At 45.9% G+C, this 26,016-nt stretch overlaps 1 protein-coding gene across 1 annotated transcript in view; it reads right to left on the reverse strand.

Annotated features, from left to right (window-relative positions):
- The window catches only part of LOC120049769 (phosphofurin acidic cluster sorting protein 1-like), a 63,573-nt gene that overhangs the window by 23,643 nt on the left and 13,914 nt on the right, over positions 1 to 26,016 (reverse strand). Inside the window, exons 2-3 of the mRNA XM_038996173.1 lie at positions 8,343 to 8,430; positions 7,889 to 7,978 (exon numbers count right to left, since the gene is read on the reverse strand). Of these exons, the coding sequence (XP_038852101.1) occupies positions 7,889 to 7,978; positions 8,343 to 8,430 (178 nt within the window). The remainder of the gene's footprint in view (positions 1 to 7,888; positions 7,979 to 8,342; positions 8,431 to 26,016) is intronic.

Here is a 26,016-nt window from a genome sequence, read left to right on the forward strand (position 1 = left end):
TACTGTACAGTATGTGTAACAGTAGTAGTGTGCAGGACCAGCCCTACTGTACAGTATGTGTAACAGTAGTAGTGTGCAAGGCCAGCCCTACTGTACAGTGTGTGTAACAGTAGTAGTGTGCAGGACCAGCCCTACTGTACAGTATGTGTAACAGTAGTAGTGTGCAAGGCCAGCCCTACTGTACAGTGTGTGTAACAGTAGTAGTGTGCAGGACCAGCCCTACTGTACAGTGTGTGTAACAGTAGTAGTGTGCAGGACCAGCCCTACTGTACAGTATGTGTAACAGTAGTAGTGTGCAAGGCCAGCCCTACTGTACAGTGTGTGTAACAGTAGTAGTGTGCAGGACCAGCCCTACTGTACAGTATGTGTAACAGTAGTAGTGTGCAGGACCAGCCCTACTGTACAGTATGTGTAACAGTAGTAGTGTGCAAGGCCAGCCCTACTGTACAGTGTGTGTAACAGTAGTAGTGTGCAGGACCAGCCCTACTGTACAGTGTGTGTAACAGTAGTAGTGTGCAAGGCCAGCCCTACTGTACAGTGTGTGTAACAGTAGTAGTGTGCAGGACCAGCCCTACTGTACAGTGTGTGTAACAGTAGTAGTGTGCAGGACCAGCCCTACTGTACAGTATGTGTAACAGTAGTAGTGTGCAGGACCAGCCCTACTGTACAGTATGTGTAACAGTAGTAGTGTGCAGGACCAGCCCTACTGTACAGTGTGTGTAACAGTAGTAGTGTGCAGGACCAGCCCTACTGTACAGTATGTGTAACAGTAGTAGTGTGCAAGGCCAGCCCTACTGTACAGTGTGTGTAACAGTAGTAGTGTGCAAGGCCAGCCCTACTGTACAGTGTGTGTAACAGTAGTAGTGTGCAGGACCAGCCCTACTGTACAGTATGTGTAACAGTAGTAGTGTGCAGGACCAGCCCTACTGTACAGTATGTGTAACAGTAGTAGTGTGCAGGACCAGCCCTACTGTACAGTATGTGTAACAGTAGTAGTGTGCAAGGCCAGCCCTACTGTACAGTGTGTGTAACAGTAGTAGTGTGCAGGACCAGCCCTACTGTACAGTATGTGTAACAGTAGTAGTGTGCAAGGCCAGCCCTACTGTACAGTGTGTGTAACAGTAGTAGTGTGCAGGACCAGCCCTACTGTACAGTGTGTGTAACAGTAGTAGTGTGCAGGACCAGCCCTACTGTACAGTATGTGTAACAGTAGTAGTGTGCAAGGCCAGCCCTACTGTACAGTGTGTGTAACAGTAGTAGTGTGCAGGACCAGCCCTACTGTACAGTATGTGTAACAGTAGTAGTGTGCAGGACCAGCCCTACTGTACAGTATGTGTAACAGTAGTAGTGTGCAAGGCCAGCCCTACTGTACAGTATGTGTAACAGTAGTAGTGTGCAAGGCCAGCCCTACTGTACAGTGTGTGTAACAGTAGTAGTGTGCAGGACCAGCCCTACTGTACAGTATGTGTAACAGTAGTAGTGTGCAGGACCAGCCCTACTGTACAGTATGTGTAACAGTAGTAGTGTGCAAGGCCAGCCCTACTGTACAGTATGTGTAACAGTAGTAGTGTGCAGGACCAGCCCTACTGTACAGTATGTGTAACAGTAGTAGTGTGCAAGGCCAGCCCTACTGTACAGTGTGTGTAACAGTAGTAGTGTGCAAGGCCAGCCCTACTGTACAGTGTGTGTAACAGTAGTAGTGTGCAAGGCCAGCCCTACTGTACAGTATGTGTAACAGTAGTAGTGTGCAGGACCAGCCCTACTGTACAGTATGTGTAACAGTAGTAGTGTGCAAGGCCAGCCCTACTGTACAGTATGTGTAACAGTAGTAGTGTGCAGGACCAGCCCTACTGTACAGTATGTGTAACAGTAGTAGTGTGCAAGGCCAGCCCTACTGTACAGTGTGTGTAACAGTAGTAGTGTGCAAGGCCAGCCCTACTGTACAGTGTGTGTAACAGTAGTAGTGTGCAAGGCCAGCCCTACTGTACAGTATGTGTAACAGTAGTAGTGTGCAGGACCAGCCCTACTGTACAGTATGTGTAACAGTAGTAGTGTGCAAGGCCAGCCCTACTGTACAGTGTGTGTAACAGTAGTAGTGTGCAGGACCAGCCCTACTGTACAGTATGTGTAACAGTAGTAGTGTGCAGGACCAGCCCTACTGTACAGTATGTGTAACAGTAGTAGTGTGCAGGACCAGCCCTACTGTACAGTATGTGTAACAGTAGTAGTGTGCAGGACCAGCCCTACTGTACAGTATGTGTAACAGTAGTAGTGTGCAAGACCAGCCCTACTGTACAGTATGTGTAACAGTAGTAGTGTGCAAGGCCAGCCCTACTGTACAGTGTGTGTAACAGTAGTAGTGTGCAGGACCAGCCCTACTGTACAGTATGTGTAACAGTAGTAGTGTGCAGGACCAGCCCTACTGTACAGTATGTGTAACAGTAGTAGTGTGCAAGGCCAGCCCTACTGTACAGTGTGTGTAACAGTAGTAGTGTGCAAGGCCAGCCCTACTGTACAGTGTGTGTAACAGTAGTAGTGTGCAAGGCCAGCCCTACTGTACAGTATGTGTAACAGTAGTAGTGTGCAGGACCAGCCCTACTGTACAGTATGTGTAACAGTAGTAGTGTGCAAGGCCAGCCCTACTGTACAGTATGTGTAACAGTAGTAGTGTGCAGGACCAGCCCTACTGTACAGTATGTGTAACAGTAGTAGTGTGCAAGGCCAGCCCTACTGTACAGTGTGTGTAACAGTAGTAGTGTGCAAGGCCAGCCCTACTGTACAGTGTGTGTAACAGTAGTAGTGTGCAAGGCCAGCCCTACTGTACAGTATGTGTAACAGTAGTAGTGTGCAGGACCAGCCCTACTGTACAGTATGTGTAACAGTAGTAGTGTGCAAGGCCAGCCCTACTGTACAGTGTGTGTAACAGTAGTAGTGTGCAGGACCAGCCCTACTGTACAGTATGTGTAACAGTAGTAGTGTGCAGGACCAGCCCTACTGTACAGTATGTGTAACAGTAGTAGTGTGCAGGACCAGCCCTACTGTACAGTATGTGTAACAGTAGTAGTGTGCAGGACCAGCCCTACTGTACAGTATGTGTAACAGTAGTAGTGTGCAAGACCAGCCCTACTGTACAGTATGTGTAACAGTAGTAGTGTGCAAGGCCAGCCCTACTGTACAGTGTGTGTAACAGTAGTAGTGTGCAGGACCAGCCCTACTGTACAGTGTGTGTAACAGTAGTAGTGTGCAAGGCCAGCCCTACTGTACAGTGTGTGTAACAGTAGTAGTGTGCAGGACCAGCCCTACTGTACAGTGTGTGTAACAGTAGTAGTGTGCAAGGCCAGCCCTACTGTACAGTGTGTGTAACAGTAGTTGTTAACTCGAAATGACACAACGACAAGGTTCCAGTTTAACAAAGTTTACTCTACTATATGAACACACTACAAGGTAGCCATTACACTCAAGGCTAGGTCCAACAACGACTAGACTTCCTGCGCATGCGCACTCTTGACTGAGTGATAGCCCCGTAATAACAGAAATATAGGGATACTTAAAACATGAACTTAACAGTAGTAGTGTGCAGGACCAGCCCTACTGAACAGTGTGTGTAACAGTAGTAGTGTGCAGGACCAGCCCTACTGTACAGTGTGTGTAACAGTAGTAGTGTGCAGGACCAGCCCTACTGTACAGTATGTGTAACAGTAGTAGTGTGCAGGACCAGCCCTACTGTACAGTGTGTGTAACAGTAGTAGTGTGCAGGACCAGCCCTACTGTACAGTATGTGTAACAGTAGTAGTGTGCAGGACCAGCCCTACTGTACAGTATGTGTAACAGTAGTAGTGTGCAAGGCCAGCCCTACTGTACAGTATGTGTAACAGTAGTAGTGTGCAGGACCAGCCCTACTGTACAGTGTGTGTAACAGTAGTAGTGTGCAAGGCCAGCCCTACTGTACAGTATGTGTAACAGTAGTAGTGTGCAAGGCCAGCCCTACTGTACAGTGTGTGTAACAGTAGTAGTGTGCAGGACCAGCCCTACTGTACAGTATGTGTAACAGTAGTAGTGTGCAGGACCAGCCCTACTGTACAGTGTGTGTAACAGTAGTAGTGTGCAGGACCAGCCCTACTGTACAGTATGTGTAACAGTAGTAGTGTGCAAGGCCAGCCCTACTGTACAGTATGTGTAACAGTAGTAGTGTGCAGGACCAGCCCTACTGTACAGTATGTGTAACAGTAGTAGTGTGCAGGACCAGCCCTACTGTACAGTGTGTGTAACAGTAGTAGTGTGCAAGGCCAGCCCTACTGTACAGTGTGTGTAACAGTAGTAGTGTGCAGGACCAGCCCTACTGTACAGTATGTGTAACAGTAGTAGTGTGCAGGACCAGCCCTACTGTACAGTGTGTGTAACAGTAGTAGTGTGCAGGACCAGCCCTACTGTACAGTATGTGTAACAGTAGTAGTGTGCAGGACCAGCCCTACTGTACAGTATGTGTAACAGTAGTAGTGTGCAGGACCAGCCCTACTGTACAGTGTGTGTAACAGTAGTAGTGTGCAGGACCAGCCCTACTGTACAGTATGTGTAACAGTAGTAGTGTGCAGGACCAGCCCTACTGTACAGTATGTGTAACAGTAGTAGTGTGCAGGACCAGCCCTACTGTACAGTGTGTGTAACAGTAGTAGTGTGCAGGACCAGCCCTACTGTACAGTATGTGTAACAGTAGTAGTGTGCAGGACCAGCCCTACTGTACAGTATGTGTAACAGTAGTAGTGTGCAGGACCAGCCCTACTGTACAGTATGTGTAACAGTAGTAGTGTGCAGGACCAGCCCTACTGTACAGTGTGTGTAACAGTAGTAGTGTGCAGGACCAGCCCTACTGTACAGTATGTGTAACAGTAGTAGTGTGCAGGACCAGCCCTACTGTACAGTATGTGTAACAGTAGTAGTGTGCAGGACCAGCCCTACTGTACAGTGTGTGTAACAGTAGTAGTGTGCAGGACCAGCCCTACTGTACAGTATGTGTAACAGTAGTAGTGTGCAGGACCAGCCCTACTGTACAGTATGTGTAACAGTAGTAGTGTGCAGGACCAGCCCTACTGTACAGTGTGTGTAACAGTAGTAGTGTGCAGGACCAGCCCTACTGTACAGTATGTGTAACAGTAGTAGTGTGCAGGACCAGCCCTACTGTACAGTATGTGTAACAGTAGTAGTGTGCAGGACCAGCCCTACTGTACAGTATGTGTAACAGTAGTAGTGTGCAGGACCAGCCCTACTGTACAGTATGTGTAACAGTAGTAGTGTGCAGGACCAGCCCTACTGTACAGTGTGTGTAACATTAGTAGTGTGCAGGACCAGCCCTACTGTACAGTATGTGTAACAGTAGTAGTGTGCAGGACCAGCCCTACTGTACAGTATGTGTAACAGTAGTAGTGTGCAGGACCAGCCCTACTGTACAGTGTGTGTAACAGTAGTAGTGTGCAAGGCCAGCCCTACTGTACAGTATGTGTAACAGTAGTAGTGTGCAGGACCAGCCCTACTGTACAGTGTGTGTAACAGTAGTAGTGTGCAGGACCAGCCCTACTGTACAGTATGTGTAACAGTAGTAGTGTGCAGGACCAGCCCTACTGTACAGTGTGTGTAACAGTAGTAGTGTGCAGGACCAGCCCTACTGTACAGTATGTGTAACAGTAGTAGTGTGCAGGACCAGCCCTACTGTACAGTATGTGTAACAGTAGTAGTGTGCAAGGCCAGCCCTACTGTACAGTATGTGTAACAGTAGTAGTGTGCAGGACCAGCCCTACTGTACAGTGTGTGTAACAGTAGTAGTGTGCAGGACCAGCCCTACTGTACAGTATGTGTAACAGTAGTAGTGTGCAAGGCCAGCCCTACTGTACAGCATGTGTAACAGTAGTAGTGTGCAGGACCAGCCCTACTGTACAGTATGTGTAACAGTAGTAGTGTGCAAGGCCAGCCCTACTGTACAGTATGTGTAACAGTAGTAGTGTGCAGGACCAGCCCTACTGTACAGTGTGTGTAACAGTAGTAGTGTGCAGGACCAGCCCTACTGTACAGTATGTGTAACAGTAGTAGTGTGCAAGGCCAGCCCTACTGTACAGTATGTGTAACAGTAGTAGTGTGCAGGACCAGCCCTACTGTACAGTATGTGTAACAGTAGTAGTGTGCAGGACCAGCCCTACTGTACAGTGTGTGTAACAGTAGTAGTGTGCAAGGCCAGCCCTACTGTACAGTATGTGTAACAGTAGTAGTGTGCAAGGCCAGCCCTACTGTACAGTATGTGTAACAGTAGTAGTGTGCAGGACCAGCCCTACTGTACAGTGTGTGTAACAGTAGTAGTGTGCAGGACCAGCCCTACTGTACAGTATGTGTAACAGTAGTAGTGTGCAGGACCAGCCCTACTGTACAGTGTGTGTAACAGTAGTAGTGTGCAAGGCCAGCCCTACTGTACAGTGTGTGTAACAGTAGTAGTGTGCAAGGCCAGCCCTACTGTACAGTATGTGTAACAGTAGTAGTGTGCAAGGCCAGCCCTACTGTACAGTGTGTGTAACAGTAGTAGTGTGCAAGGCCAGCCCTACTGTACAGTGTGTGTAACAGTAGTAGTGTGCAAGGCCAGCCCTACTGTACAGTATGTGTAACAGTAGTAGTGTGCAAGGCCAGCCCTACTGTACAGTGTGTGTAACAGTAGTAGTGTGCAGGACCAGCCCTACTGAACAGTATGTGTAACAGTAGTAGTGTGCAAGGCCAGCCCTACTGTACAGTGTGTGTAACAGTAGTAGTGTGCAGGACCAGCCCTACTGTACAGTATGTGTAACAGTAGTAGTGTGCAAGGCCAGCCCTACTGTACAGTGTGTGTAACAGTAGTAGTGTGCAGGACCAGCCCTACTGTACAGTGTGTGTAACAGTAGTAGTGTGCAAGGCCAGCCCTACTGTACAGTGTGTGTAACAGTAGTAGTGTGCAGGACCAGCCCTACTGTACAGTGTGTGTAACAGTAGTAGTGTGCAAGGCCAGCCCTACTGTACAGTGTGTGTAACAGTAGTAGTGTGCAGGACCAGCCCTACTGTACAGTGTGTGTAACAGTAGTAGTGTGCAGGACCAGCCCTACTGTACAGTATGTGTAACAGTAGTAGTGTGCAAGACCAGCCCTACTGTACAGTGTGTGTAACAGTAGTAGTGTGCAAGGCCAGCCCTAGTGTACAGTGTGTGTAACAGTAGTAGTGTGCAAGGCCAGCCCTAGTGTACAGTGTGTGTAACAGTAGTAGTGTGCAAGACCAGCCCTACTGTACAGTGTGTGTAACAGTAGTAGTGTGCAAGGCCAGCCCTACTGTACAGTGTGTGTAACAGTAGTAGTGTGCAGGACCAGCCCTACTGTACAGTGTGTGTAACAGTAGTAGTGTGCAGGACCAGCCCTACTGTACAGTATGTGTAACAGTAGTAGTGTGCAGGACCAGCCCTACTGTACAGTATGTGTAACAGTAGTAGTGTGCAAGGCCAGCCCTACTGTACAGTGTGTGTAACAGTAGTAGTGTGCAAGGCCAGCCCTACTGTACAGTGTGTGTAACAGTAGTAGTGTGCAGGACCAGCCCTACTGTACAGTGTGTGTAACAGTAGTAGTGTGCAAGGCCAGCCCTACTGTACAGTGTGTGTAACAGTAGTAGTGTGCAGGACCAGCCCTACTGTACAGTATGTGTAACAGTAGTAGTGTGCAGGACCAGCCCTACTGTACAGTATGTGTAACAGTAGTAGTGTGCAGGACCAGCCCTACTGTACAGTATGTGTAACAGTAGTAGTGTGCAAGGCCAGCCCTACTGTACAGTATGTGTAACAGTAGTAGTGTGCAAGGCCAGCCCTAGTGTATTTGTAATAGTAGTAGTATTGTACCTGTAGAGAGAAGGTGAGCTGAAGGTCTGTCTCTGTCAGTCCCGCTGAAGACAACAAGATCTCATTGGACCTCAGGATACGCTTAGAACCCTGGGGGGGGGGGGAGAGAAAGAAAGAAAGAGAGCGAGCGAGGGGAGGGAGGGTAGAGTAGATCTGGTTAAAGATGATCATTGACGTACCACAGAGTCCAAACAAAATCAGCCTTTATCAACAGAGACAGACGGGGTGGATGGATGAGAGGGGAAAAGGATGGGAAAGGGAGAGAACAGGGGAGTGAGAGGGGAAGGACAGAGTATAAGAAGAACAAGAGACGAGTGATGGAGAGTAGAGGAGGGAGAGATGGAATTGAGGAATGCTGGGCATTGAACAGAAGAAGAGAAGAGGTGGGCGGGGAGAGAGATGGGTAGAATTCAATGAAAACAGTCTACGATAGTGATCTCGGGTCAGGCGGCACCTGTAGTTTGACAGCGATGACCACAGACGTCAGGTCTTTGTCCAGCTCCTTCAGCATGATCAGCTTTTTCAGGGTCAGGTTGAACAGCCTGGAATAAGACAGGAGAGAGAGAGAGACTGAGAAAAATGCACTGCAAAGAACATTCTAGGTTATCCAAGAAGACACGGTCGCTACAAGGAAGGTACCGTACAGAAAACCACATTACATAACCTATACGTTCAATTAACCATTATGGTAATGACACATTGTAGCTGACTAGTCGATTTTTATTTATTTTTCCCGCTGACTAGAGAAGGACGGGACCTTTTCTTCGCATTTCCAATTGCTGTTACAGTCGATCACAGCTGAAAAAAAAAAAAAAAAACACAAAAGGTAAATCAATAGTCCTTTAAATTGAATCCACCTCAGACACATGCATTGTGGGATGCTTACAGAAATCCCCCCAGAAACTACAGCACAGCTCAGACACAACCGCACCCACTGCTTCCAAAATATTACGTTAAAGACTGAAAATGGAGACTAGACCTCACCCTCGACCCACCCCTGCCCCGCTCCCCTCTGTTCCCCCACCCCACCTCCTTCCACCAACAGAACAGTCCAACCAGAAGGTCAGTGTGTTGAATTATTCACGTCCGGGGCCTCAGACACAACTTAAAACTAAAATAGGCCTGGGCAGAGAGATGTAGGGAGGGAGAGGGGATGGGAGTGGGGCAGGGGGAGAAAAAGAGAGATAATAGAGAGAGATAGAGAGAGATGAAGACAGACAGACAGCAGGGCTAATCGCTGCTCTGCTAATGTGGCCTGGACACAGCAGGGTAATGACTGCCATAAAGAACTAGTTAGTGGACAGGACAGACACCAACATCGGCTCCATTCCAAACCAACCCTCAGGCCCTAACCCGTAACCTCTAGTCACATTAAGCCAGATATCATCAGGATTGGATCATGTGGTAATACTAGCTTCAACTTGCCTAGTCTTGTAAACCCAGACCCTAGGCGACAGTGACTAGGTTTCAATGATGGAATCTTTTGGCAAGTTTGATAACGGGGGAAAAACTGTTCTGGGGTGGGTCCTCTTCAGACAATTCTCCTAAAAAAAACGTACAAATTAAAATAAATTATCACCAAGCAGACTTGCTACAACGTCCCGGTTCAAAACCAAAGTTTGCAGGCAAAACCTTTGCAGTGGTTTTAGTGAAGTTAGTTAACACAAACTGGGGCGGCGGGTAGCCTAGTGGATAGGGCGTTGGGCCAGTAACCGAAAGGTTGCTGGATCGAATCCCCGAGCTGACAAGGTAAAAACCTGTCGTTCTGCCCTTGAACAAGGCAGTTAACCCACTATTCTCCGGTAGGCAGTCAATGTAAATAAGAATTAGTTCTTAACTGACTTACCTAGTTAAATAAAGGTTAAATATATATATTTTTAAGCCACTTGTGAAATGCACTCATTAAAAATAACCTCTGACCTGCATCTTAGTAGCTACCATATTGTATTTTATTCAAGCTGATAAAGTAGTGACTTAGGCAGGGACATAGTTCCTCTATGACAAAAGAGTTCATCATTGAAACCAGGCCCTAGTCACTGATGCCTAGGGTCGGCTTTTCGAGACTACAACTTGCCCTCTGACAGGTTAGGTGGAAAAGATCCAAACCATTCAGATCTAGTAGAACTATCCCCTTGGGGGTCAGGGGTAAAACTAAGCCCCCCCCCCCCTTGGGGGTCAGGGGTAAAACTAAGCCCCCCCTTGGGGGTCAGGGGTAAAACTAAGCCCCCCCTTGGGGGTCAGGGGTAAAACTATGCCCCCCCTTGAGGGTCAGGGGTAAAACTAAGCCCCCCCTTGAGGGTCAGGGGTAAAACTAAGCCCCCCCTTGGGGGTCAGGGGTAAAACTATTCAGGGGTAAAACTAAGCCCCCCCTTGGGGGTCAGGGGTAAAACTAAGCCCCCCCCCCCCTTGGGGGTCAGGGGTAAAACTAAGCCCCCCCTTGGGGGTCAGGGGTAAAACTAAGCCCCCCCTTGGGGGTCAGGGGTAAAACTATGCCCCTTGGGGGTAAGACTATGCCCCTTGGGGGTAAGACTATGCCCCTTGGGGGTAAGGGGTAAATCTAGCACCTTGGGGGTAAGATTTTCATACCGTTTCTGTACCATACCGGGATATACGGTATTACCGGAAGTGCACACAGGGGGCACTATTTATTTTTTATTTTTTAACGCACAAAACTATTTAGGCAACAGGGATCTTGATCCAGGAGGGGATTGAATATCTCTGCAGTAACCAAGAAGCTTGATCTTGACATCTAGCCACTTAGCTAACAAGTTACAAACCTAAAGCATAGCTGGAGCCCTGAGCTGCATAGAATGACACATCTTAGATTTCTTATAGTTATACTCAACTTACTGTATAGTTATAAGCAGTGGCGTATTGAAAATCATACCGCTGGTATATCGAAATACCCCGGTATAGGAGACTGGTCATAAACGGTCTTGGGTGGATTTGGGAACTGGTTACAGAAGGGCTGGGGCCTTCCATTAGTGAGGTAGTAATGCTGATATGGACAGGAGGTTTGGATTTAGCACGAATATTCCAGAAGAGAGAAATGTCTGAGTAAAAAAACATGATCCGGACCTTAACACCAGACGTTCGTTGTGCTGAATGGTGATGCTCCGTGTGTTAAAGTACATATTCAACTTTTATTAAAGAAACGTGATGATGGATTAAGGATGACAAGGTAGGTCGTCAAGGACATGATCCTACCTGTTAATTGTTTTATTTATAAGTCCATATTTCCATACAGGAATTTGTTACATACTGTGAATATTCATAATCACTTTAGGAGTATCATGAAACATTCCCATTAATTGCTAATATAAAGTACCTCCAACACCTACATTTTTAGAAGAGACCGTCCGAAACAAATAAACATTCGTAAGCCAAATTCATAATCAAGTCTCTTGAATGGAGAGCAAGTCTACCGGACTGTCCAGTGCCTGACCGTATTCACAAAGTGTCTCCGAGTACAGTAGGAATGCTGATCTCGGATCAGGTCCTCTCTGTCCGTATCATCTTATTCATTTATGATTTTAAAAGGATAAACTGATCCCAGATCAGCACTCCTACTCGGAGTTACTTTGTGAATACAGGCCCAGTAACCTTCACTACCACAGCTCTCTCCTGCTCTGTGCTAGGCTGAGATAAAGTCTACCTCTCTCATTGACTGCCTGTCTCTTTATGAGGCCTCGACCTTACAGAGACATCACTCACTGCTATCATAAACCCCCAGCTATAAACTCTGTCCCCCCCCCCCCCCCCCCCCCCCTCCCCTCCCCTCTCGGTCTCTCACAATTCAATTCAAGGGCTTTATTGGCATGGGAAACACATTTTAATATTGCCAGAGCAAATGAAGTAGATAATAAACAAAAAGTGAAATAATTTGTATTGTTTAACAGTCAACATTACACTCACAGAAGTTCCAAAAGAATATAGAAATTTCAAAATGTCATATGTCTATATACGGTGTTGTAACGATGGGCAAATAAATTACAAAAGGGAAAATAAATAATCATATGGGTTGTATTTACAGTGGTCTGTCTCTCTCTGTGTCTCTCTACCTTCCTCTCACTTTTTCATGCTCTCTCTCTCTCACTCTCTCCACACAAGGGTCAGACAAGACTTGTAAAAACACAAAGAATCCTGTCTGTCATAAAATGGTACCAATCTGTGTGAGTGTGTCAGGAGTGTTAGTCACACGGCAAACATTTAGCCCCCTGCCTGTTGAAATACCACAGGAAAAAAATACCATGGCGCCTTGACAAATACCATATTAAAAATTGTGACACATACTATAGTAGATCCTACTGTTCCAAAACACCCAACAGCTAAATGTATGCTAATCCAATTGCTCCTCTCACTGACATGTATTCTTAAGTCTTCGGCATCTGTCTGCAACAGCATAAAGCACCTATTTTGACATTCGGAGCGCGTGTCACTATGATCTAGTGGCGGCAGTGAAATGGGGCTTGCCAACTACGATACAAAGCCTTTGCATACATTCCCCACCATGGCTTCCAGTAGAGAAAGGAATGAATATGGGACGAAACTTTGATGTTTACGCACCAGGCTGTTGGAGGGTATTTAAATCGCTGACTGCAGCTTTAAGAGGCAGTTGCAATACGGTTCCCTTGGTAACAGAGACCATCATGGGACTTGTAACCTTGCTGTGTCATACAAGCAAGCTGCGTCCAAGACACATGATTACGCACCTCCCCACCTTTCAACTTCCCTCTTGTGCATTTTCTCAATCGTTCTAGCTGACCTTCAGGAAACCTCCCCCCTCCCTCCCCGTTTCTCCTCCTAGGTAGTGGTTCAGTGATCAGTAGTAAGGCAGGGAGAGTCATTGTCAGTAAGAGATAGAGTCCCCCACTCCTTTAATACATTCCCTCTCCCCTCTAGCTCTTCTTTGACATTCCCTCTCTCTCTTCCCCAGCTTATCATCTCTCTCTCTCTCACACACACACACCTCATTACTACCAGGCACTCACACACACAGCTATTCTATACCAAGGACCGAAAAGAATAATCAACTGCACAAACACACACACACACTGCTTCCAACCAGCAGATTCGTAACAAACATCACTGCGTGTCTGTCTGTCTGTATGGTGGCAAGCCAGCCTTCTATACAGCGTCTAGTTATTTGTCACCTGTCCCGACTCACTTAATACTCTCAATCCAAAATGGTAAACTATTCCCTTTATATAGTATGGATGTATTGTTACACTCAGGCTTCAAACTCAACTACTACCCTCAGACTAGAGGTCGACCGATTAAATCGGCATGGCCGATTTCAAGTTTTCATAACAAATCGGTAATCGGCATTTTTGGATGCCGATTACATTGCAATCCACGAGGAGACTGCGTGGCAGGCTGACCACCTGTTATGCGAGTGCAGAAAGGAGCAAAGTTATGTTTTAATGCTAGCTAGCAACTTATCTTATTAAAAAACAATCAATCTTAACATAATCACTAGTTAACTACACATGGTTGATGATATTACTAGTTTATCTAGCTTGTCCTGCTTTGCATATAATCAATGCGGTGCCTGTTAATATATCATCGAATCACAGCCTACTTCGCCAAACGGGTGATGATTTAACAAAAGCACATTTGCGAAAAAAAGCACATTCGCAAAAAAAGCACAATCGCTGCACCAACGTACCTAACCATAAACATCAAAGCCTTTCTTAAAATCAATACACAAGTATATATTTTTGAAACCTCCATATTTAGTTAAAAGAAATTCATGTTAGCAGGCAATATTAACTAGGGAAATTGTGTCACTTCTCTTGCGTTCAGTGCAAGCAGAGTCAGGGTATATGCAGCAGTTTGGGCCGCCTGGCTCGTTTCGAACTGTGTGAAGACCATTTCTTCCTATAAAGAACGTAATTAATTTGCCAGAATTTTACATAATTATGACATAACGCGGAAGGTTGTGCAATGTAACAGCAAAATTTAGACTTAGGGTTGTCACCCGTTCGATAAAATACGGAACGGTTCTGTATTTCACTGAAGGAATTCGTTTTTTTCCAAAATGATAGTTGACCATATTAATGACCCAAGGCTCGTATTTCTGTGTGTTTATTAAATTATAATTAAGTCTAAGATTTGATATAGCAGTCTGACTGAGCGGCGGTAGGCAGCAGCAGGCCCGTAAGCATTCTTTCAAACAGCACTTTCCTGCGTTTGCCGGCAGCTCTTCGCAATGCTTGAAGCACAGCGCTGGTTATGACTTCAAGCCTATCAACTCCCAAGATTAGGCTGGCAATACTATAGTGCCTATAACAACATCCAATAGTCAAAGGATATATGAAATACAAATTATATAGTGAGAAATAGTCCTATAATTCCTATAATAACTACAACCTAAAACTTCGTACCTGGGAATATTGAAGACTCATGTTAAAAGGAACCACCAGCTTTCATATGTTCTCATGTTCTGAGCAAGGAACTTAAACGTTTGCTTTTTTACATGGCACATATTGCACTTTTACTTTCTTCTCCAACACTGTGTTTTTTATTAGTTCAACCAAATTGAACATGTTTCATTATTTGAGAATAAATAGATTTTATTTATGTATTATATTAAAAGGTAAAATAAAAGTGTTCTTTCAGTATTGTTGTAATTGTCATTATTACAAATATATATATATATATATCGTCCGATTAATCAACATTGGCTTTTTTTGGTCCTCTAATAAATCAGTATCGGCGTTGAAAAATCATAATCGGTCGACCTCTACCTCGGACGCACCAATCTCTGACCTCTGACTCGTGGTCGTGTGCTGGTGTACCGTCGCCTGGTTCCTTTGGTGTGGCCCCCCAAAGGGGTAGAGCTTACCCAAATGCCTCTTTGGGGGTTGGGGGTTCAAATATCAAAAGGGCACCATGTGAGGATTTAAGCTATCAGTTCCCCCCACCACCCTTCAATCCTTCACACACATCGACACACATCTTACAGTAAGGCTCCTTCAATCGGCATGGGGGAGGGTGGGAGGGAGGGAGATAAGAGAAAGGATGAGAAAGAGGGGGAGGGCGGAAAGAGGACATTTAAAAAAAAAGTATTTATATAGCCCTGGTTCTGAGCCATTTCAAAGGGAAACTGACAGTCTTAAAATAGAACCGTTGGAGTGTAGAGTGACCAACGACTATCAAGGGAGACACACTGTGGAGATGAACGTCTATGTTGTTGTTGTTGTTAAGACAACAGTATAAACCTCGGCATAACCACAATGTTACACGTGTTTTCCTGTAAGGGCACAACAGATTGTATATTTAGTACAAGTACAGTACATGTCCAACTGAATTCTCATTTATTCTGGGATTCGTCAAATGAAAGGCAGATGAACTCAGTTTAGACAAAGACGTCATCACTGGTTGTGTTGCAATTCCGTTTAGACCCGGTTGGTCGTGTTGTGGTCAAACAGAAACCGGGACCATCTTCGCTAGATGTACAGTCGAACAGAGAGAAACTGTCATCACTGGTTATGTTACGGTTGAGATGGAGTTTCCGTTGGCCGGGAATAGACGGCCTTTGGCCCATTTATTTTTTAAAGCCGATAAATAAAATTGGCACCGGCCAATTGTCCAGGAGGAGAAGAATAAATCCCATTGCGAAAATAATGCTTTGTAATTTTGCGAGAGTGTACAGTATATTCGTTATGTATCTTATTTATCATGCGTACAGCATACAGATACAGAGCCATTGAGCGTAAAATCTGTCAGACAGCGCGTGAGCTGCTGCAACAGCATCTCAAACAGCAAATGCATAGGCAATGGAAGGCATGCTTCATCAACGGAAGGCATGCTTCATCAACGGAAGGCATGCTTCATCAACGGAAGGCATGCTTCATCAACGGAAGGCATGCTTCATCAACGGAAGGCAGGCTTCACACACACCACTTCAAATCAAATTTTATTTGTCACATGCGCCGAACACAACAGGTGTAAGCACCTTACAGTGAAATGCTTACTTTACGAGCCCCTAACCAACAATGGAGTTAAAAAAATATATATTTAAAAAATACATCTAAAACTATAAGAATTAAAAGTAACAAGTAATTAAAGAGCAGCAGTAAAATAACAATAGTGAGACTATATAAAGGGGGGTACCGGTACAGAGTCAATGTGTGGGGGCACCGGGTAGTTGAGGTAATATGCACATGTAGGTTGAGTTATTGAAGTGACTATGCATAGATGATAACAACAGAGTAGCAGCGGTGTAACACCTTCCTCTGCAACTGGATCCTGGACTTCCTGACGGGCCGCCCCCAGGTGGTAAGGGTAGGTAACAACACATCCCCCACGCTGATCCTCAACACGGGGGCCCCTCAGGGGTGCGTGCTCAGTCCCCTCCTGTACTCCCTGTTCACTCATGACTGCACGGCCAGGCGCGACTCCAACACCATCATTAAGTTTGCCGATGACACAACAGATGACACAACGACCAGACAGCCTATAGGGAGGAGGTCAGAGACCTGACCGTGTGGTGCAAGGAAAACAACCTCTCCCTCAACGTGATCAAGACAAAGGACTGAGCATGCCCCCATTCTCATCGACAGGGCTGCAGTGGAGCAGGTTGTGAGCTTCAAGTTCCTTGGTGTCCACATCATCAACAAACTAACATGGTCCAAGCACACCATGACAGTCGTGAAGCGGGCACGACAAAACCTATTCCCCCTCAGGAGACTGAGAATATTTGGCATGGGTCCTCAGATCCTCAAAAGGTTTTACAGCTGCACCATCAAGAGCATCCTGACTGGTTGCATCACTGCCTGGTATGGCAACTGCTCGGCCTCCGACCGCAAGGCATTACAGAGGGTATTGCGAAAGGCCCAGTACATCACTGAGGCCAAGCTTCCTGCCATCCAGGACCTCTATACCAGCCTGTGTCAGAGGAAGGCCCTAAAAATTGTCAAAGACTCCAGCCACCCTAGTCATAGAAAGCTCATTCAGTGCGGTCTTAGTGCCAGCATCAGTCTGTGGTGGTATGTAGACTGCTACGAAAAATAGATGAAAACTCTAGGTCGATAGTGTGGTCTACAGCTTATCATGAGATACTCTACCACAGGTGAGCAAAACCTCAAGACTTCCTTAGATATCGTGAACCAGCTGTTATTGACAAAAATACAGTCAGTCGCCCCTTGTCTTACCAGACGCCGCTGTTCTCTCCTCTCGATACAGCGTATAGCCATCCAGCTGTATGTTGATAATGTTGTCGCTCAGCCACGACTCCATGAAGCATAAGAGATCACAGTTTTGAATGTCCCGTTGGTAGTTTAATTTTCCGTGTAGGTCATCAATTATATTTTCCAAAGACTGCACGTTTGCTAGCAGAACGGAAGGAAGTGGGCGTTTATTCGATCGCCTACGAATTCTCAGAAGGCAGCCCGCCCTCTGGCCCCTTTTTCTCCACCTTCTCTTTACGCAAATGACGGGGATCTGGGCCTGTTCCCAGGAAAGCAGTATATCATTCACGTCGGGCTCGCCGGACTCGTTAAAAAGGTAAAAAAGGATTCTGCCAGTCCCCGGTGAGTAATTGCAGTTCTGATACCCAGAAGTTATTTTCGGTCATAAGAGACGGTAGCAGCAACAATATGTACAAAGTTATAAAAATAAGTTACAAACAATGCAAAAAAAACACAAAAAAACACGATCGGTTAGGAATACGTAAAACGTCAGCCTTGTTCTCCGGCGCCATCTTGTTCACTTTGCAATGTGCTGGAGGCCGTATGCATTTTGAAAACATATACTTAATTGTTTGAAACCTGAAAGTTTTACTACACATTATGAGGCATGTCGAACCTTGCTTCAAAGTAGTGTCGTGTCTTTGGCTATGCCGGATTAAGTGATATGACATGCTATTCTATAAAATCCTTTCTCTGTAATAACTATTACCTGATTGAGCTAATCATGTAAATGTAATTAACTAGAAAGTCAGGGCACCACTAAATAATATTTATAGAGCTGTTATCTTCCGAATAAACTCTTAAAGACCTAGTAATATTTAACATCAATAGCAGTCAATATCAATCGTCACCTTATTTCAGTCTCATCTGAAAGTTGTAAATTCTTGGTTATCTTCACGAACCCTGGCTAACAAGTTGAATCAGCAATACAAAATTGGGTTTAATTATTTATTTCCTAAATGCCTAACTAATCACACAGAATTACATATACACAGAATGAATCATACCTTGATTACAAATTACATCATAAGGAAAACGTCCCTAGCGGACGGAACAGATATGACAGCTGGTTACACAAAAGAAAAGGGGGCTGGGTTTGAGTGAAAGAGCGGGAAGACTTGAGGAACAAAGGTCCCAGCCATGCTATCGTAAATACAGTATCTTATGCATTCTAAATTACCGCCCATTTGGAAAAGGAAAATGCAATAAATATTTACTCTGAGCTGCGCTTCGGTAGGTTGGTGGTAGATGGAGTCCTTTGTCCTTTGAAGAATATCTCTGGTGGTAAATTGGATACGTTGTAGTAACGTCGTTGTGTAGTACACGGGATACTCTGTCTGTTCTTTCATAATTTACGTTTGCAGCTGCTGTTGCTAACTCAACGTGTAGGAGGTATCACTTCTGTAGTGAATAAGAGTTCAAAGTTCATACCATTCGCAACCAATGTTGGCTTAGTTCTGTAGTTGACATGTTAGTCCTTTTTAACGCAGAGGCTGCAGACCTCACATACTTGGAACACAAGGTTACATTTTTCGTCAAGGGCTTAAATAGTGGAGGGAGAAAAGGGGTGTGTTTCATAATTTACAACCTATGTCTCTTCACGTGGGCGGCCCACTGAGTCGGGCCTAATTCACACATGAAAACCCAATTCTCACATTTTAGAAGCTAAAATCACATTTCATCCCATCACGAATAATTTCATATTCAAACATTTAAATTGAACAACAATAACTCTGATGTGTAGACTTTCCACTGTAGACTTTCCACTGTAGAGTTTATGTCAATCTATCATTGATGAGAATGTCTCAGATGACAAACGAACTGACATCATATTCATTAAGTACCACCGCATATGTTCAATTGGTCGGATTACCAGAATATAGTTAATTTCCCCCCACCTTCTGATGTTACCAGAATCTCTATGTTAACCAAGGGGTTTCCAAATTTCACATCAGTAGGGTAGAGAGAGGAAAAAGGGGGGAAGAGGTATTTATGACTGTCATAAACCTACCCCCAGGCCAACGTCATGACAGTAGCCTAGCCAAAATCAGACCATATCCGTGGAGGCAATTATTTTATATAAACTTTATTTCATTGTCCAGTAGCAACCCATAGTAATTGTTGCATATCAGACCTCTCCTCTTTAAAAATTCAAACGGATATTTTCATCTCTGTCGCTTGCATGTGCGTTGCGTTTTTGACAATGGTGTTTTCCCACTAGTTGCATTGTGGAACGAACTTTGTGCATAACCTACTGCCTTTGTGCACATTGTTGGGCTTATAATGTTAAGAAATAATAGTTTATCAACATTTTAAGCTAAACGTTCTATAGTGTTGGATCAGACTCATTGGGTCAACGTTTTTACATGTTTCATGTGGCTTAGGTTTACTGGTTGGGATCGATCATCCCACAACTGTCCTGAATCTGTTTGGAAAAGGCCATTTCTTTCTCGACATGCTGACCAATAGAATAGGTCTACTATAGGGGATAGGCTAGTGATTTTGCTATTCGTTACTCATCTTTTTTGGAGGTGGAAAAGTAAATGTGGACAGTTATTCTAACATCTTCATAGCGCGCATCAAAATTAGGACACCGCACATCATTGCATCCTGGACTTCCATGTTCTGTTCATATGAATTACCATAATCTAATAATCTGAGTTCTGTCATTCTGAGCACCGTGGTTGGGCGCCCTTATCAGGTCACGCACCCAATGCATTTGGGTTCGGTGAATTTCTCAAATGTCCGGTAAATTGAAGTGCTGCTGCCGGTCAAATGTCCCGTGCCAAATTTTCCTAACAGAAACCCTGGGTTGAGGGAAACCAGCAGTCACTCATCAATGGATTGTTATTTTCGACTGAGTAGGTATCGGGGATTAGTAATAGCGCTTCACACTGTCTGTTGTAACTAGGACAGAGAAGCTGTGTGTGTGTGTGTGTGTGTGTGTGTGTGTGTGTGTACGTGTGTACGTGTGTACGTGTGTGTGTGTGTGTGTGTGTGTGTGGGTCTGACTGGAATTGGGATTATGTGTGTGTGTGTATTTGTTACGTGCACACTGTGTGTGGGGGGGGTTGGTTCTGCTATCCTTGTGGGGACCTAAAATCCCCAAATGGATTTTAAAGGACAGTAAAATAAGAAAAATTCTCCCTCGTGGGGACTTTTCCCACATCCCCATGAGGACAAAGGATATTTTAAGCTTAGTGGTTAGGTTTAGGGTGGCAATTGGTTAGGTTTAGAAGTTAGGTTTAGGGTTATGGTTAGGTTTAGGGAAAATAGGATTTTAAATGGAAGTTAATTGTAGGTCCCAACAAGGATAGAAAAACATAACGTGTGTATGTGTGTTAGAGCTGGAAAGATTAACCAAAAATGATTGATACCGACCATACTGATCACCTACCGCAGGCTTTTTTCCTGATATCGTTCATTACGACAAGTAGCCTATACTAGAATAATTTGACGTTTGAAAGGAAATACGTTTGTTAATGGGATAAATGACGGCAACAACCATCAAACTAGTAGTAGGAGTAGTTTAAAGGATAATAAAAAAATGAGTTATGGTGGAGCACATTAATGTTAAACTTATCGCTCTATTTATCGTATCAATTCAGGCAATTTATCATCCAGCTCTAGAGTGTGTGTGTGTGTGTGTGTGTGTGTGTGTGTGTGTGTGTGTGTGTGTGTGTGTGTGTGTGTGTGTGTGTGTGTGTGTGTAGCGTCCTGCTGGCAGGGTTTTAGAGATTAGCATGCGTCTCACAGCAGCAGTCAGACACACAAACAGCCAGACTACAGAGGGAATAGGGATCTATCCGTACATTATAACACGCGCTTGTAAGCATTCGTAACACACCTATGAGCATTCATAAATTCTACTCAACTACTACTATAAGCATTCACAACACTTCATAGCAGACTTTACCAACCATTAACACACACATGCTCTAAAATGTAATATAAAATGTCTCATAGTAAATGTTGCTGATGTAGCATTAGTAGCGTTAGCGGTTAGCCTAGCAGCAGGTGGGCTGTGGAGATGGGCAGGCCCTGGCGATTGGGATCTTATCCATGTTTGTCTAACACCTGCAGTGTCAGACACAACAGACTTAACTATGAAAGGATTTACAGTACCAGTTGAAAGTGGTTGAAACTGGACAACTACTCATTCAAGTGTTTTTCTTTATTTTTACTATTTTCTACTTTGTAGAATAATAGTGAAGACATCAAAACTATGAAATAACACATATGGAATCATGTAGTAAACAAAAAAAGTTTTAAACAAATGATATATTCTTCAAAGTAAGTAGCTGCACTTTGCCTTGACAGCTTTGTACACTCTTGGCATTCTCTCAACCAGCTTCACCTGGAATGCTTCTCCAACAGTCTTGAAGGACTTCCCACATATGCTGAGCACTTGTTGGCTGCTTTTCCTTCACTTTGCAGTAAAACTCATTCCAAACCATTTCATTGGGTTGAGGTTGAGTGATTGTGGAGGCCAGGTCATCTGATGCAGCACTCCATCACTCTCCTTCTTGGTCAAATAGCCCTTACACAGCCTCGAGGTGTGTTGGATCATTTTCCTTTTGATGAACAAATGATAGTCCCACTAAGCGCAAACCAGATGGGATGGCGTATCGCTGCAGAATGCTGTGGTAGCCATGCAGGTTAAGTGTGCCTTGAATTCTAAATAACTCACATAGTGTCACCAGCAAAGCACCCCCCCACCAACACACTTCCTCCTCCATGCTTCATGGTGGGAACCACACATGCGGGGAGATCATCCGTTCACCTACTCTGCGTCTCACAAAGACACAGAATTTGGAACCAAAAATTTCAAGTTTAAACTCCAGACCAAAGGACAGATTTCCACCGGTCTAATGTCCATTGCTCGTGTTCCTTGGCCCATGTATGTCTCTTCTTCTTATTGATGTCCTTTAGTAGTGGGTGGTTTCTTTGCAGCAATTCGGCAATGAAGGCCTGATTCACGCAGTCTCCTCTAAACAGTTGATGTTGAGATGTGTCTGTTACTTGAACTCTGTGAAGCATTTATTTGGCCTGAAATTTCTGAGTCTGGTAACTCTAATGAACTTATCCTCTGCAGCAGAGGTAACTCTGGGTCTTCCTTTCCTGTGGCGGTCCTCATGAGAGCCAGTTTCATCATAGCGCTTGACGGTTTTTGCGACTGCACTTGACTTGACCTCCAGGTCTTAAAGTAATGATGGATTGTTGTTTCTCTTTGCTTATTTGATCTGTTCTTGCAATAATATGGAATATGGTATTTGACCAAATAGGGCCATCTTCTGTATACCACCCTTACCTTGTCACATCACAACTGATTGGCTCAAACGCAATAAGGAAAGAAATTCCATAAATACGGTTAACAAAGCACACCTGTTAATTGAAATGCATTCCACGTGACTAGCTCATGAAGCTGGTTGAGAGAATGCCAAGAGTGTGCAAAGCTGTCATCATGGCAAAGGGTGACTACTTGGAAGAATCTCAAATATCCATTATATTTTGATTCGTTTAACACTTTTTTGGTTACTACATGATTCCACGCGTGTTCTTTCATAGTTGTGATGTTGTCACTCTTATTCTACAATGTAGAAAATTGTCAAAAAGAAAGAAAAACCCTGGAGTGAGTAGGTGTGTCCCAAACCTTTGACTGTTACTGTATGGAAAGATAGTGTCTGCTTCCTCTCTGCTTCGTATGGATCGCTGTAAGCCGATAAATGAACACAGAGACACCCCACACACACAAAGCAGATAATGACAGCGGTGCTCATCAGTATGCAAGTACGCTTGGCTGCACCCAGACTGGGTTGCGACTCTGTTAGCCCCTGTTCGCCAGTGAGAGACGGAGGAATAAATGGAGCGCGAGAGACAGGTGGGAAAGACGGAGAGAGGGGAGAACGAGATGGGAGAGAAAGCGGAGAGAAAGATAGAGAGCTTGAGAGAGAGAGGATAGAGAGAAAGGAGAATGAGACAGAGAGGGAGATGGAGGAGAGACAGAGGGAGGGATGCAGAAATACAGGGAGAGAGAAAGAGCGAGACGGGGAGAGAGAAAGAACCACAGAAAGACAGACAATGATATGTAAAGAAAGAGAGATGGAGAGAGCGAGGCAGACACAAAGAGGAGAAAGAGAGAGATGGGAAACAGACAACGAGATGAAGAGTGAGAGCTGGAGAGAGAACAGCAGCTTTTAAACACAGTCAGTCAGTATTGATCCGATCAGAGCCGATTCTCATTAGTTTTAACAGAGACACTGCTGAGTCCACTCATTATACTGCTCGTCTGAGTGTCCTTCTGCCGGTCTATAGTCGCTCAAGTCTGTTGACCTGTCAGCCTCTACTGAGCCTGCCTGCCTGCAGTGACTGATTTTGAGGTCCTTTTTTAATCTGCTCTAACGCACCCAGTTCCCCTAAAATGATCCCGAAGCTTCTGAAAACTTAATGCCGAGTGAGTGCATGTTCCTGTTCTGTCGGCCTGGCTTTCTGTTTGCCCCTCCCTCTGTCTTTACGAGCGTACCGCCGTTCACAGATCCTGACATGGTTAACCCACAGCCTGAATAAAAATCGAGTAATCCCCAAAACGCAGAATGACATCACTTCAATATATAATATGATGAAAAGTCTCCGATGTCATTCTGGGGAAAGTATCTTCCTCTGTGTCATCCTAAATCGTCTTGTCTGACGGTCGAACCATTATTCTGTTTTTTTTTCTTCTTTTTTTTTACAGGGTGCTTGGAGCGCTATGCACGACAAGTGCCTTATGGGTTATTGCTCCCATTAAATCAGCTGGTGTACGGGCTTGGTGTATTCTCGCCGTGGATATTTCATTCTATTCTGTCCTATTCTACGACAAAAGAGACATCATAGTACACTCGGCCAAGGGAGATTAGGCGCCAAATGAAGACGTCCGATCTGCCAGTCTCTCTTCCTCCGTGGCATTTCGCTTCTCCATTTTGTGTGTCTTTGTGTAACGGCCCAGCAGCTCGAGGCCCAGCAGCAGTGTCCATACTGTGTGTGGCTGGCTTCATGTCTCCTCCTACTGTCTCGTCGGGTGTCATTGTCTGCTCATGTTTCTCCATTTCCCTAATTCTTATCGCCAACGCAACATGAGCTGGGGATCACTGCCTCCGCATGTCAATCTATCCTCCTCCCCAGCCTCTCCCCTGTTCCCCTGTGCGCTCTCTCTCCCTCCCTCTCCCCTGCTCTCTCCCACCTCTCCTCTCCCCCCTCTCAACTTCTCTCTCTCTCTCCAATGCTGTCTCACTCCTCACCCGCTCTCTCATCTCCCCCCCCCCCATCTCCCCAACTTTCTCCCCCCAAGTCTCCCCCCCATTTTTCCCGCTCTCTATCTCCCACACATCTCCCACACTCTCTCCCTCCTCCCCATCTCTCTCCTTCCCACGCTCTCTCCCTCCTCCCCATCTCCACCACTCTCTCCCCAACTCTCTCCCCCCATCTCCCCAACTCTCTCCCCCCAAGGCTCTCCTCCCCATTTTTCCGCTCTCTATCTCGCACCCATCTCCCATGCTCTCTCCCTCCTCCCCATCTCCCCCGCTCTCTCCTTCCCACGCTCTCTCCCTCCCCCACCCTCTACCCCGCTCTCTCTCCCCCATTTTTCTCCCCAACTCTCTCCCCCCAGGTCTCTCTCTCTCCCCCCCATTTTCCCCACTCTCTATCTCCCACGCTCTCTCCCTCCTCCCCATCTCCCCCTGCTCTCTCCTTCCCCCGGTCCCCCCCCCATCTACCCACCCATCTCCACCGCTCTTTCTCCCCCATCTACCATGCTCTCCTCCCCCATCTCCCCCACTCGCTCTCTCCCCCTCCCCTCTCTCATGCCCTCTCCCATGCTCTCTCCCCCCTCTCAACTTCTCTCTCTCCCCTGCTGTCTCACACCTCACCCCGCTCTCTTGCTCTCTCATCCCCCCCCCCCCCCCCCCATATCTCTTTCCTCTCCCCAGGTCTCTCTCTCCCCCCCATTTTCCCCGCTCTCTCCCTCACCCTCTATCCCCCCCATCTCCACCGCTCTCTCCCCCACTCTCTCTCACACCCATCTACCCCACCCATCTCCCCCCTGCTCTCCCCCACTTTCTTCACCCTCTCCCCATCCTCTCCCTTCCTCCTCCTGCTCTCCCCCGCTCCCCTGCTTTCTCCACCCTCCCCCCTGCTCGCTCCGCCCTCGCTCAGCCCTGCTCTCTCCACCCCCTCCCCTACTCTTCCCACCCCCTCCTCTGCTCCCCCGCTCTCTCCCCCCCTCCCCTGCTCTCTCCACCCCCCCTCCCCTGCTCTCTCCACCCTCTCCCGATCCACTGATCTCTCCAACCCCTCCCCTCTCCCCGCTCTCCCTCCGTGTCTGTGACTGAGTGTATGAACTAGCTCTCAATCACATCAAACTGCCAGCGCATTCCTTTTAAAGTCCCTGGATGCTTCTATCAGTGTGTGTGTGTGTGTGTGGGGAGGGGGAGATTGGTCAAAGTGGGTTATAAGTAATATGTATTCATGTGCACTTTCCACAATATGAATGCATGACTGAGTGTGTGTGTGTGTGTGTGTGTGTGTGTGTGTGTGTGTGTGTGTGTGTGTGTGTGTTCTGGCTCATAGTTAATCTGAAGGCAGTGCAGAAGCACGTCCTCCACGGTGTGCGTTTCTATGGGTTTCTCCCTCCGCTACAGCAAGTCTAACAAAGGTCATGACAAACCTCCGTTTCTCTTCCTGTGCTCGTCACAGACAGTCAGTAGAGAAACTGTGGTAGTCGAGAGAGAGAGAGAGAGAGGGGTTCCTGGGGGAGGAAGTTACAGTCTGTACAGTACATGTGGCTGTACGCTCCACTTCTGGAGAAAGACAGAGCTCTTATCCAATTCTAATCTCGGTGGGAAATTCTCATTTAAAAATGTCCCGACCTCAACACAACCGAAACTTCCTAGACCTTAA

Source organism: Salvelinus namaycush, chromosome 6 (genome assembly GCF_016432855.1).
Source record: "Salvelinus namaycush isolate Seneca chromosome 6, SaNama_1.0, whole genome shotgun sequence".
Lineage (NCBI taxonomy): Eukaryota > Metazoa > Chordata > Actinopteri > Salmoniformes > Salmonidae > Salvelinus > Salvelinus namaycush.